At 40.1% G+C, this 13,897-nt stretch overlaps 1 protein-coding gene across 2 annotated transcripts in view; it reads right to left on the bottom strand.

Annotated features, from left to right (window-relative positions):
• The window catches only part of spryd3 (SPRY domain containing 3), a 52,074-nt gene that overhangs the window by 16,706 nt on the left and 21,471 nt on the right, over positions 1-13,897 (bottom strand). For both annotated transcript variants that reach the window (XM_071477450.1, XM_071477449.1), the window contains exon 7: positions 7,160-7,309. In XM_071477450.1, the coding sequence (XP_071333551.1) occupies positions 7,160-7,309 (150 nt within the window). The remainder of the gene's footprint in view (positions 1-7,159; positions 7,310-13,897) is intronic.

Below are 13,897 nucleotides of genomic sequence, written 5' to 3'. Positions count from 1 at the left end.
ATTCAGTCAGGTACGTCTGCTTTCCACATGCAAGAACCTTGGTCAAATTTTGATTGGAACACCAGACCTAAAGTTTCTGTCCCCATCCCAAAACCACACTTGCTTCATAGGTAGTACCACCAACACTGACCACAGAACTACTGGGGATAAGATTTCTGGAAAACAAGACTTGGGACTGCTACGAGAGCACAGATTTCAGATTTGTTATTGACATTTAAGGAAGGACTTTCTCAAAACAAGTCTACATCTACGCTAGAAACTCTGTGAGGCTGTTCTCTGTTCTCTAAATGACAATGCCAGCATCAGCTAGACTGATAAATCTGCCAGAAGTGAAGTGCCAGTGAGAACAAATTGAAATTCTGATGCTGGATGAAAGGCAGGCAATCATCAAAGTTAGTGCAATTCATTATGTTGAGAACATGAATGTCTGTATGGAATTTCATTGCAGTCCAACCGATACTTGTTCAGATCTTTCAATGAAAACCAAAGATCTCTACTTGCTGGTGGTGCTAAAGAAAAGGTCCAGGGATCACCATAATCATTTGAACTACATGTCTGGGGATGTTGACTAAATTTCATAGCAATCCATCAGATGGTGTTAATCTAATTTCAGTCTCTGGAACCACGAAGTGACTGTCCCTGCCATCCCAGTCTAATTTACATAATCTTCCATTTTTAGTCAATGATTTACTTTCTGACATTGACATTGTTAGAATTTTATAGAGGTGATATCTTTTAATGTCTCGCTTTGTCCAACCAACAATCAAGAGAAGCTGAAAACAGAAAATAGTTGGATTTTTTTCTTAAAAAAGACAAAAAAGTTTATTATTCATTTATTAAAATAGTTGCAATAATTGTCTGTCAATTGACTAATTAAATAATAAAATATTGACTCATTGTTGCAGCCCTATTTTTAAGTTATACCAAGGAAGACCTTGTACATTGTTGTGCTGGTGGTGCTGTGTGTTCTGCAGCCTTGGCACAGTGACTGCTCTTTTGTTTTACACTAAAGTGACCCTGTTAGAATAAACAGGTTCACAGGAGCAGCACTGAAAAATGGTTAGTAGGTCTGCTGCATCACAGGAGGAAGAGGAAGAAAGCTGTTCCCAGGACCCAGTCCTGGGGCATTTGAGGGCAGAGGAAGCACTGCCATTCCAGGCTCCTATTTCTTGTTTGTGTGTAAGAGTACATACTGTTAGTGTTAGTGTGTTGCTTTATTACAGTGTTTGTGTGAGTGAAATCAGTGAGTCAATACGCTCATCAGAGAAAGAAGGTCAAGACTGAACTAAGAAAACCATCTGTTTCATTCAGACACCGCACCACAGATTAGTCCCTTCATTCCTCCTTGTCAACCTATCCATCCATCTTTCCATTTTTCACACTACTCCCCTACCTGCTTCTTCACTTCCCTACCCTCCCACAGGGTTATGATCTTTTTCTTTTTTGTAGGATTTTAGGGTTTGTTTTTCAGGACATGAGGGTTTTCCTGCTTTTTTTCCTGTGTTTTTCATATTCTGAATAGCTTCCCTTGATTTTTCTACCTCCCAACTTTCTATCTTGCACTAACACCCCCCCTCCCTCCCATTCCCCCAGCCCCTCCACCCCACCCCCACACACATACACAAACACACACTTACTTCCATCTAACCCCTACACTCTTCCACCTCATAACTAAGGTTAGATCTCTCTTTGTCCCACAGCCTAGCAACCGGTGTGTGTACCGGATGAAAAACAACTGTGCTACCAAGCATATGCATGCTGTACATTCATGAAGACCCTTATCTTCAGAGGAATGAGAGGGAAAGCGAGAGGTCATGACAGGTCTAGGAACTGCAGTGGGGTCAAAACAGATCTGAGATTACAAAGATACAAAACAACACATTTACCTTACATAAAAAGCATTCAAACTTATCACATACCACAAATTCCTCCAGCTTCCCTGCTGGACAGGAAACTGGCAACAGCAGCTTGGGGGATTCAACTATTTACTTCCACCTATTTTTTTTTTAACCGCCTAATTTGATTTTAACATCCTGAACCTCGACTCTCCTTATTTAACATCTTTTGTAACATTAGAGTTTTGAACAGAATTAAAACAAGGTGCAGCGGAATTGGACAATGAATGTTCACATAAACAAGACTAAGAGTCTGCTACCATGCTAGCAGCTCTTGGAGGCCTTCCTTAGGTGTGTTCTGATGTTTAGCAGGTGCAACATTTACCTTATAAACTATCTTAGTCTTAGCATATTAGCATGCTAACATTTTCTAATTAATAGTAAACAGTGTACAGCTGAGGCTGATGGAAATGTCATTATTTTGTGGTTTTGTCATAAAACAACTGAACAGTATTTAATGGTAGCACAGATCCTTGATTTCGTCCTTATCCATAAAGTTCACCAATGCTCTCTTCATTTATTTTTTCAGCTTATTTTTGACCGTATTGAGTTCTCTCTGTTCTGCTGTTATTACAGACACATCTGAATTAGCTGCAACCCCTCAACTCACTCATGGACTCACCTCTTCTGGCTGTGATGTTTAGTGAATGTCTACAACTTATGAGAAATAATGTTCATTAAAGACCCCCTCCGATGAAAATCAAGTTTTTAATCTTGTGTCCATATGATGTTTTTACAAGACGTATCATAAGGAAAATAAGCAGTCAACGCCATGACTGTGTATTTCCACCCAGGAACTGCAATGAACCAATGACGGTCTCATGAAAATGGATTCAGACAGCCACAGATTCATACGTTACATAACCTAAGGAACCAACCCTGTCTACTTGTGGGGATGGACCATGGGCAAAATAAACCAGAAACCTTTGCAGCGCAGTGAGTGAGAGTTCGCATTAACACAGCCACTAACACTGTGTCAGCCACTGCCAGTTACAAGCTAACAAATAACATAAACAACAAAATGACAATCTAGTGCAAGCAGCGGTGGTGGGTGGGCCATAAGGCCTGATCCAGATTTTTCAGTGATGTGCCACCAGCCCTAGTTTTCCATTTTTTCACTTTTTATGATGGAGACAATGTTAAACTATCAGCCTTATCAAGACTTATGATGAAATGCAAAATACTGTTGAGAAAGGTTCTGTTACGTTCTGTTGGCAGAGTTACAAATGCCAGTTGAATTCTGAATGAGGTTTTCTTACTGAAACAGAACCTGGAAAATCCAGCGTCACTTTGGATCTGTGTTTCATCAATCCAAATTTCTGCCAATCCATCCAATAGCTGATGAGATATTTCAAGTCTGTACCAAAGTGGAGGACCTTCCTTAGATCCTTAACCCTAGAGAGACCACAGAGACCTAAATGAAAAATGTGTTACTTTTCTCAAGATGTGACTGTTTACTGTGAATGTTAATATGGGAAGAGAGTTGGCATAAGGGAAGAAAGAGATTTGTAAAGTAAGGAAAATTGAGTACAAAGTTGAGCCTGCAGTCTGGAACCACATTAAACAGAAAGAGAGAGACAGAGAGAGAGAGACAGGAATAATCTGGTAGTCTGTGGGGTATTAATGAGTGGATTGTGTTTATATTCAAGCCTGCTTTCTTACCATGGGATGCTACGTGAATAGGACCAGCATGCAAACTTGTGACTGCTGTTGAGTAAACAGTCATTATCTGAGCCCTTCAATTTGCTGCTTTATCACCTCTCCTGGACTTAAGCTTAATATCTTTATAATGAAACCCAGATGGAGAGAGAAATGTAGTGGAGCAAAAAGAAAGGACAGGGGAACTCTGAGGAGGTAATGGGACTGGAGTTATCACCACTCAGTTTCCTTCTCACCCATGGGAGCAATGTCTGTGTGTGTTTAACTGTGAGAATGTGTGTGCACATGTTCTCTTTTTTTTTTTGTTTAGATCCATCAGATTCTATTCTAGTCGTTTTGTCTCTAAATATAATAGATGTATATCTAAAGTATAATAAAGGCTATAAAGTCAAATTGAATTAAAACTCTATTTATGTTAAGAACTAAGCATATTTTATATGACATATATATTGTGTTTGTTTTGATTTGTGTACTTGGGTGTAAATGTATGTACAAAAAATGACACCTTCAGTTGTATCATATCATACATCTGTGAATGTATTTTGCATAAGATAAAACATCCTTATATAGTATCTTCACATAATTGTTCTTCACATGTGATATATGAGAATTATACAGAAGTATGAGTTATTGTTTTTTATCCATGCTAAGAACTCATTCTTTAGAATGTTGTAATGATTTTGTATCGGTTTCATATTATTACTAGTTATTATATTCCTGTATGTTAGCGTGTTCTTTCAAGCAGGGTGTTATTTCCATAGGTGTGATATATGTGAGGCTATGTGCTTCCAGAATTGTGTGTTGTATAAGTCAGTTTCAAAGGTCACGCAGGTAGTTAACCAGTTGGGGGTTTACTTTGTTAGCTTCTAGCTTATCCCATCTCTGATCTGAGCAATCGCTATGTTACCCTGTGACTCAGTACATTTGTTAGTGTGTGTTCTGATTCAAACCATGGGGTAGCATACAGAGTGCTGAGGTCAAGTCTACTCGTTGCTGTGAGTTTTGACAGTCTGGTCATTTGCTGTCACCACAAAGAGAGAGACAGTTAATGCTAGCTAGACCCCTCCTCTGTATAATGCCAGATGAACACAACACATAGTGTTCAGGAGCTGCCACAGACTCAGCAGGAGTTGAAATAACTTGAACAAAAAGTAATGTCTAGTGGGAATCTGTGCTACCATTAGCAAGCTAGACTAATTAGCTTCCACTTTCCAAGTAAATACAAACTTAACAGCATGGCAGTTCTTTCCAATGGTACTACACCAACACAATGTGGTCTTGTTGAAAAAGGAAAATAAATGTTTTGTATCAAAAATATGTACAATTTATGTACAAAAAATGGTTTTGGTCTCTATAGTTAATTTCCCCTTCATGACGACTGTACGGGGTGAGCTTTTATACAACTCAATTTTAGTAAAACTAACAGTTCTGCATAATTGAGGGCGTGCCAATTTGAATGACAGGTCAGTGAGCATACGCTTGCCACAGACTGGCATCCACCGAAGTCTCGGCTCTGCACACCCCACTTCTTAGCTCATTTTTGGATTAACTGGGAGTTAGGTGGAATCAGGCACTGCCAAGATGTCAGTGGTAGAGCAGCCCACTCTGAGCTTCAGAAACCTATGGGTGGCTACGTCCATCTTTGTATACAGTCTATGTCCATAACGCCTGAAGCTTAGAAGCTGTTTTATCCTCTTTTGAAAAATGGATAAATATGCATAGAAGACGCAGAATTATAGTTTATTTGGATATGGGTAGGTTGGTGAACCACACATCTATGAAGATGGTCATGCTGTCAGTATTACTGATGTATTAGTTTGTATTGTTTCATTGTAGATGTCAACTAATTTGGAAAAGCCAACAACCCTAACAAGACCATCCAAAATTCTGTTTTAATTATATTTTATTATATATTCAAAAATAATAAATAGCTTGGATGGAAACCTGTAAGTAGGGCACACACATACTGTTTCAGTGTTTCTCCTGCTCAGCCACTCCTCTGTGTATGCATCTATAGCTCTCTTTGTCTTCATGTCGTTCAGAGACCTGTGCATCCCTCTGTTCCTGTTTTATATAAATTGCCTCTGAGACCTTGAAAGATGTTGTACAACTTTCATCATTTATTTTTGTTATTAAAAAGAGCAGAGTTTTGACCCTGGAATAGACAGTGCTGGCAGCTCTCCACAGGCCTTGGCTTTGGCAGTCACTAATATTTCACATTCATAACCGTTTCGAGGCTAAACTTAAAGGGTGTAAAAATCTCACAAATCATGAACCCGTACTGTTGAAGACAGAATTCCTGAGTCAGAGGAATAATATTAGGTGAAATTGTAATGCAAATAGGTTTTATAAGATAATCCATCTATTAGACAAGTTTAACCCTGTCCTTAAGAGCTTAGTAAGGAGGATTCAAAACAACCCTCGTGTAACTGGTGCACGATCTTAAATTACTGCTTATCCACAACATCCTTGCAGCTGTGTGCTGAAATATTAACCCCTACTTTATTCGCTCTTGGCATCTCTTGGTGTGTATCATTCTTAGTCAGTGCCCATCCACAGGTTTGTTTGTTTTATTCTTCAAAGCAGGTCTACATGCTAATAGTCACTCGCAGAGCTGCAGCACTAATGCTGAAATGGGAACCGTATGTGCATTCTTTGGAAAAAGAAATGAGGGCTCAAATGAGAGGTGTTAAAATTTCTCTAATTGTATTTTCCTCTTGGAAGTGTTTCATGTACCCAAAGTAGGCCATTAGATCCAAGGAGAATGGCTACGCTGCTGGATAATGGGAAAGAAAATAAAGCTTATGACAGTGCTGCTGTTTACTACTAGTAGACTGTATTTCACACAGTCTGTGCCCACTTAAAGGGCTTTATTGATGTAGCCACTCATCATATTTTCTCCATGCACTGTGATTTGCATGTATGTGGGGAATCCTACCTTTAAAGGGACAGGACCTCTGCTTTCTTCCTCAACATTCCCAAGACAGGGTCTGAGGAACATTTTGCACAAGCTAATTACCTGTCTATTTATTCCCACTTCAGGTTTTTGTCAAACTTTTCCATCATTATTTTGTTATTAGCTCAACCACTTGTTGTTGGAGACAAGAGTATAAGAAAGCAAAGTGGAAGAATTAGCCAATGGGGGGCTTATGTGTGCACCCCACATCCCTTGGGCTCATTGAGCTGGACTGCCTGATGTATGACAGTGTGGAAAAATGGGGGTAGGGGCCAAATGAGAATTACCGCCTTGTGGTTGTATGCCTCGGCCAAAATAGTCAAGTTGCAGGAAATATGGTCACAATCTCCCCTTCTGCTCTTGAGTTACAGTGTTGAATAATGGCCAGAAGTGTCTTTGTGATGTCACAGTGAGGTTGACCTTTGACTGTTTGGATATAAAATGTCATCAATTCACCATTTTATCCTATTAGATATTTGTGTTTAATTGTGTCATAATCAGCAAATACATTCTTTAGTTACGGCCAAAAAAAGTCGCAGTGACCTTTGACCTTTGACCAACAAATTCGTCCTTGAGTCCAAGTGAACATTTTTCACTTGGACTTAAAAACTTGCTTCTTTGTTGAGTGTATGTGTTTAAAGTTGCTCACCCTTCTTGCCAGGCCCAGGGCAATATAGCACTTCTCCCCAGCATCGACGATCTCCACTTCATAGTAGTGGCAGCGGGTGGTGAGGGGCTGGCGGGCCTGGGCTAAACCCACGTCCATGATGCTCTTTCCTTTGCCAACGTACTCCAAGAGCTGAGGAAGGCAATAAACAGAGGGAGAGAGAAAGAGGGATGGGGGTTAATATGTTTAGAGAAAAACTATATAAATGACATGTTGCTGGTTAAATAATAATTTGACTAACCAGTCATTTGAGTAACTCACATTTTTTATTGTTTTTGGGGCAATTTTGCCTTTATTATAGCTGTAGTGAGAGAGAGAGAGAGAGACAGGAAAATTGGGAGGGGATGACATGCAGCAAAGGGCCTCAGGCTGGACTCGAACCAGGGCCACTGCGGCAACAACTCTACCAGGTGAGCCACCGAGGTGCCCCACCACTCACATTTTGAACACTGAAATTGCTCTCCATTACACAACCTGCACATTAATTATACTATTCATTATGTCAGGGTTATTGCTGGTTTTAAAAGCTTCTACTTTTATTCTGGGATGGTCACAGCAGATCAAGTTTGAGCAAGATCCTAGGGCCAATACTGTTCAAAAGGTGAAGGACTTACCCACGCAACTAGCTACTGCAAGTGTGTCCAAAGTGAGTAGGCACCATGATGGATTGACACCTCCAAACCCAGTCAAACCCTCACTGAACCGCCCATGGTGACTATTCTACAAGTATGGACAACCACTCGAGACTGCACGAACATTACCTGATGATAATACAATTAATTTCAGGTCTATTTTGGTCTTAAGCATCTAAACAGGTAAAGATGGGTGGGTACAGGTGAGTAGGTGGGCAGCTAGGCAACCACAAAGCCTTTAGTCTGAGCAGTTTTTCCATGCAATGTGAGTGCTTGTGTCTAAATGTGTGAGCATGTGCACAATGAGGAAAACGCCCCCGGCTTGAAAGGCTAGGATGACAGACAAGGTGGGGGTGGACAAAATTACTTCTGCATTAAGCCTTTGTGTTTGTGTGTGTGTATGTGTGTCTGTAAAACCACCTGGGTGTGCTACGTTTCACTAGCCAGCCACTTGAAGGACACACCTGGTGGGAACAGCTATTCAACATCTATGTCAAAAAAAAAGTCAAGTGTCTCAATTAAGTTATTACAGTTTTTCCATTTTTGTTGTTCCCTGTTGCTAAGTTATCCATCAAACTGAAATTACTCAGAGCTGAAGCTGACATACTCAGAAAGTTTCGGTCTCTGAGCTTGATGATAGATGAAACTGGTTGCTGAGAACGTGTACTTGTGTAGTTTCTGTGTGACTAAATATTATACAACATCTGGTTAAAGGCCAAATTTGGTAAAACAAGAGAGATCAACAACAGAGGTTGTAGGTAAATACATGCTGCATTCCCACCAAGCTCACACTCAGGAAAATACAACTTTTTTATTTTTAAAGGTGGTGTTTATTTGAAGTGTTGATATCCATAAGAAAATATATTTGTGGTCCTGACGGCTGGTTTTAAGGCTCAGTTTCTGAATACAGGCTGTGTGCATTTCTCTGTGGACTGAGGCTTTGATACTTTCACAGTATTAATATAGAACCTAGACCTGCTTTATAATCAGAAAAGATATGGACATCTACCTTTATGCAATATGGGACGTTTAATACAGCAGAGTATCAATGCGCTGTGAAACAAGTATTGGTTTTATATCCACATTTAACAATTTTGATCAACTAAATTTTTGGTTTAATATTGTATTTCATGTATTTCTAAGTTTTAACCTTCAAATACACTTATGCATAGCTAAATTTAAACCTAAATTAAACCTTAAAACCTCAACAACAGGTAACTTTTTATTTTTATCATTTTATCATTTCCTGTTTTCTCTCTGCTGTGGACCATGAAAAAGGACATGAAAAAATGCCCCCAAAAAATGACTAAAATAACAAAATTTAAATATCAATTCACATTAACCTTCAGTGTCATCACCAAAAGGCATTGTGGTTATCTTTGAGATCAATCAAGTGTGTTGAAGACACACAGAAGGTTTCTAAGAGAGTACACACTGGAGATCTTCAATCACTAAAACTCAATTTCCCTAAAATAAGACGAGGCAGACCTCATGAGGTGATCACACCATATGAAGAACAGTGAGTTGGCCTCACAGGATTATTAAACAAAGGCCTGTGGCCACAGTCACGTAATTCCTTTATCACTAGTTGTTGGTCTGGTTAAATGAAACTGCAGAAATACTCTGTGTGTATTCTGTGGTCGAGACCCATTTGTGACAATTTCAATAGCAATGAAAATGCTGGTAGCAATAATGTAATATTTGGGCTGTTAACAGCTTGTGATTTAAAAAGCAACATTGTGTAACTGTAGATAATTCACCATAATGAAAGTTAGTGCCAACTTTCCTCTTAGGGTCATATTGTAAAGAGCTGTTATTGTTGTTGTTATGTATTTTTAGAAAGACAGAAAATCTTCTGGGGCCCAAACCAGACTTCTTTATAGTTTCTTTATAGCACTCTGCTGATTAATTGCTTGGAGTTAGAGAGCTTTCACCGTCTTCGTTACAGACTGCCCTTTCATGTGTACCCTGTGTCTCTTTAACCTGCTGCACTTTCATGCCTGGACAGCTGCTTTTCTTTTGGGGAGAGGAGGAAAGAGTTTTTCGTGTGATGAGCACTCAGTCACACCTTTTTTTTTTCTCGCTTCTTGCTGCTGAGTAATGGAAGGAGGAGAGAGACAAGAGGGCAGAAAAAGAGAGACGTAGCCTTGAGCAAAGCATGCCTCACTGAGATAGCTGACAATCTCCCTCTCTCTCTCCCTCTTTCTCTCTTGCTCTCTCCCTCCTGTAATTCTGAGTGGTGAGAATCGTGATGGTGGTGTGCAAGGCCGTGTTTTGTTGAGCTTGCTGCCTGGGAAACAGATGCAACGCCCAGAGAGTGGTCCTGCCAGCTTCCTGTCACACCTAATGGGGGAACTTAAAGAAAGGTGAAACTGAAATTAGGAGACCTCCTCTTTATTATGTGGTGCACAGTTGTCAAACAAACTGTAACTTGATTCGACATCACATAACAGTTGTTGAGTCCTTATAACTCAGCTACTTACTTTTGGTTTTACTGCATTTTTATTTTTATTATTTTAATTACATTTTGTTTTTCTTGGGTTTGCTTCTTTGTGTATTTCTAATTGTTTTCCGTTGTCTTGTGGCCCATATAAAAGTGTATTTCTGTCCCCTATTCCTTCATCCTCTGGTCTTAGGCATTTCTTCACTGTTATTTCTCCTCTCAATAAATTTTTACAGTTTGTGAGCTTAAAAAACTAGAATATGGACATAAAAACGCGTATGGTGTGGGCAAAATGTCCCACTTTAATTTGGAAAATATATGAGCTGGCCTTGTCCTTGGAACAGAGGCTGTGATTGCCCGCTCTAATTCATCTCTCACTTGGGTTGGATGCCCTCCAGTAGCTAAATCTGACTTGTCCATCAGTCACCAAGATGAATATCCCAATGGACTGAAAACCTCCAACATAATGCTACAGCAGGCTTCAGCTACTCTGCCATTGCCACAAGCTTTTTTTTATTGGGCTTGCAGCTAATAGGTGATGTGAGCACTGAATGCATCCACTGGAGCTGAACTGTGTTAAAATTACTCTGCAAAAACCATGTCATGACTTTGTTTATATAACACTGAAAATACCATATAGTCTTATTCTTTCTAATTATAAATTACTTGAAACTGCCATACAACTCACCCACCTATTCATTAAAAGCTCGTACACTTAATACACACTATAATTGCTCACAAGTTCAGACTCAACTCAAAATGTAAATTCATAGCTAATGCCTCAAACAACATATTTGCTTATTAAAGCAGAACATTTTTATACGTGAACTAATTTTTGTGTAATTTCAATCCAAACAAAACATTAATAAGCTTGTTCAAACATGTCGTGCGTCGTATGATATCACAAGCACTGTCAGCGGGACTGACATTGTTTGACTGGGCAAGAAAGTTCAAAGAGGCACTTAGCACCAAAACGATATGCAAAATCAAAACACAAACTGTAATTACCATAGCACTTGACACAGTAAGTGAGGTGGAGTTCGGCGAACAAGTATTTACTGTTACAAGACAAGATGGTAATTGCCTGGACGCATGCAGCACGTCTCACAGCAACAATCCACCTGCAGCAACACTGTGTTTCAAAATTCTGCAACACAGCTAGTGACTACCTTCATGATCACACCGACAATAACATCTAACACTAAGCAACTGATCCAAGCTGTTTCACAACCAAAACCAGAAAGCAACAGAGATACAGCACATTCAGAAAGTATTCAAACCCCTTCAGTTTTTCTGCACTTTATCATGTTGCAGCCTGATGCTAAAATTTTATTCATCCACATTGATGAGGCAAAAATTACATTTTAGAAATTATTGCAAATTTATCACAAAGGAAAAACTGAAATATCGCACTGATGGAAGTGTTCAGAGCCTTTCCTCAGTACTTGGTTCAAGCACCTTTGGCAACGATTACAGCCTCAATTCTTCTTGGGTATGACGGCACAAGCATTGCACACCTGGATTTGGGGATTCTTTTGCCATTCTTCTCTGCAGATCCTCTCAACCTCTATCAGGTTGGATGGGACTGTCGTGGACAGCCATTTTCAGGTCTCTATAGATATGTTGACTGGGTTTAAATCAAAGCTCTGCCTAGGCCACTTAGGGCCATTTACATTGTCTCGGCTGTGTGCTTAGTGTCAAACCTTTGGCCCAGTCTGAGGTCCTGAGCACTATGGACAGGTTTTCATTAAGAATATCTCTGTACTTTGCTCTGTTCAGCTTCCCCTAAACCCTGACTAGTCTCCCTGTTCCTGCTGCTGAAAAACATCCCAACAGCATGATGCTGCCCCCACCATGCTTCACCACTGAGATGGCATAAGACCGGTGATGAGCGGTGTCTGGTTTCCTCCAGACTTGAAGCTTGGAATTTGGGCCAAATAGTTAAATCTTGGTTTGATCAGACCCTAGAATCTTGTTTCTCACAGTCTGAGAGTCCCAACAGTGCTTTTTTAAAAACTTGAAGTAGATTTCATGCATCTTTCACTGGGGAGAGGCTTCATCTGGCTGCTCTGCCATAAAGCCCAGACAGGTGGAGTGCTGCAGTGATAGTTGTCCTTCTGGAAGCTTCTCCCATCCTCACACAGGATATCTGGAGCTTAGCGAGAGTGATCATCGGGTTCTTGGTCACCTCTCTTTCCAAGGCCCCTCGCCCCCAATTGTGAGAACAAGTGAAGGGTCTGAATACTTTCTGAATGCACTGGGCGTACTCACGTTTCAGATTCAATCAATCAATCATCCCTGTGAGATTTATGTTGAAACCTGTGAGAACCAGGAACCCACAATGTTGCCCTTCACTGACACCTCATCACTCACTGGCCGTGTGGAGCTTTTCATCACCTTTTAATACACTCCATTTATTATCACCATTAACATGCTGGGAAGATGTTGCCCGAATTAACTTGCAGCTCCAGTGCCAGCAAGTACTGCCACCGGCACTAATTTATTTGGACAAAGTCGTAAAAATTTACTGTTTTACAGGAACATTGCAGAAAAACACAGCCTTACTCTTGGGTAAGAGCTAAACAGAACCAGAGAGAGGATGCCGTGAAAAGATGAAAAGACACAGAGGCAGAATTTAACAAATTCAGTCATACTTCATGGCGCCAAAATAATGCTGTATCTTAGTGCTGGTTGAGACAAGTGCACTGTTCAGGAGGATGAGAAAGGTCTTTATAACAATATATAACTACATCTTGGAAAAAAAAAGGTTCCATCGAAGCCAAAGGTGCAAAAACTGGGTTTACCGAGAAAATGTCAGAAACACAGAGAGTCAGGTTTTCTAACATGAAGGTACAGGTAAAATTTCCACTCAGAATCTGTGAGTATTTAACAGGTTTACTGAGGCAGCAGCTTATGGTGCAGTTAGTTCCTGGGACTGCCTTCAAGGCACATGTGAAGTGCACAAGGTCAAAAAGCACAGTTCAGTGGTGAAATTTGCCAAATATCACAAAGTTCAGAAAAATATAGGCTAGTGATGCTGAAATAGAAACATTCAATGCTCTTGTAGACAAACAAGTTATGTTTACATGCAGAGATATTCACCAAGAGACGTTGTGTGTCTCACTAACTAATGTGTTGAAAGTAAGTCCTTCCTCATAAAACATTTGCAAAGCTGAGTTTTTTAAAGGGGGCCTATTATGCTCATTTCCAGCTCTATAGTTTTATTCTGGGACTCCACTAGAGCAGCTTTGCATGAGTCATAGTTTAAAAAAAAATCCTCATTTATGTCATACTGCCTGTTATACGGCCCCTCAGTTCAGCCTCTGACTGAAACAGGCAATATTAGCTCTGAGATTGGCCAACTTCTGGAAGGCTGCTGAGGGGCAGCACCCAGCACCATCGTGCACGTGAGCACCGACTCATCCTCTCACCGGTGTAGAGGTTCTGAAGGCAAATTGTAAAACTACTAATTAACATAACTGATTGGAAATGGCAACTTCTCAAATCCATCTGTACGTGTCCGACCCTGAATCTGATCTGGAATATGAGAGTGGACGGCACAAACATCTGCAGCTACAAAGATACAGCAGGATGTATCTGTTTGGTAAATATTACACCCATTACCTGCTTATTGTGTGAATTATT

This window comes from Trachinotus anak, unplaced genomic scaffold (genome assembly GCF_046630095.1).
Source record: "Trachinotus anak isolate AG129_WGS33_773 ecotype Australia unplaced genomic scaffold, CSIRO_AGI_Tana_v1 ptg000004l, whole genome shotgun sequence".
Taxonomy (NCBI): Eukaryota; Metazoa; Chordata; class Actinopteri; order Carangiformes; family Carangidae; genus Trachinotus; species Trachinotus anak.
The sequence above is the reverse complement of the archived record's forward strand: the minus strand, read 5'-3'. Positions and strand labels throughout refer to the sequence as shown.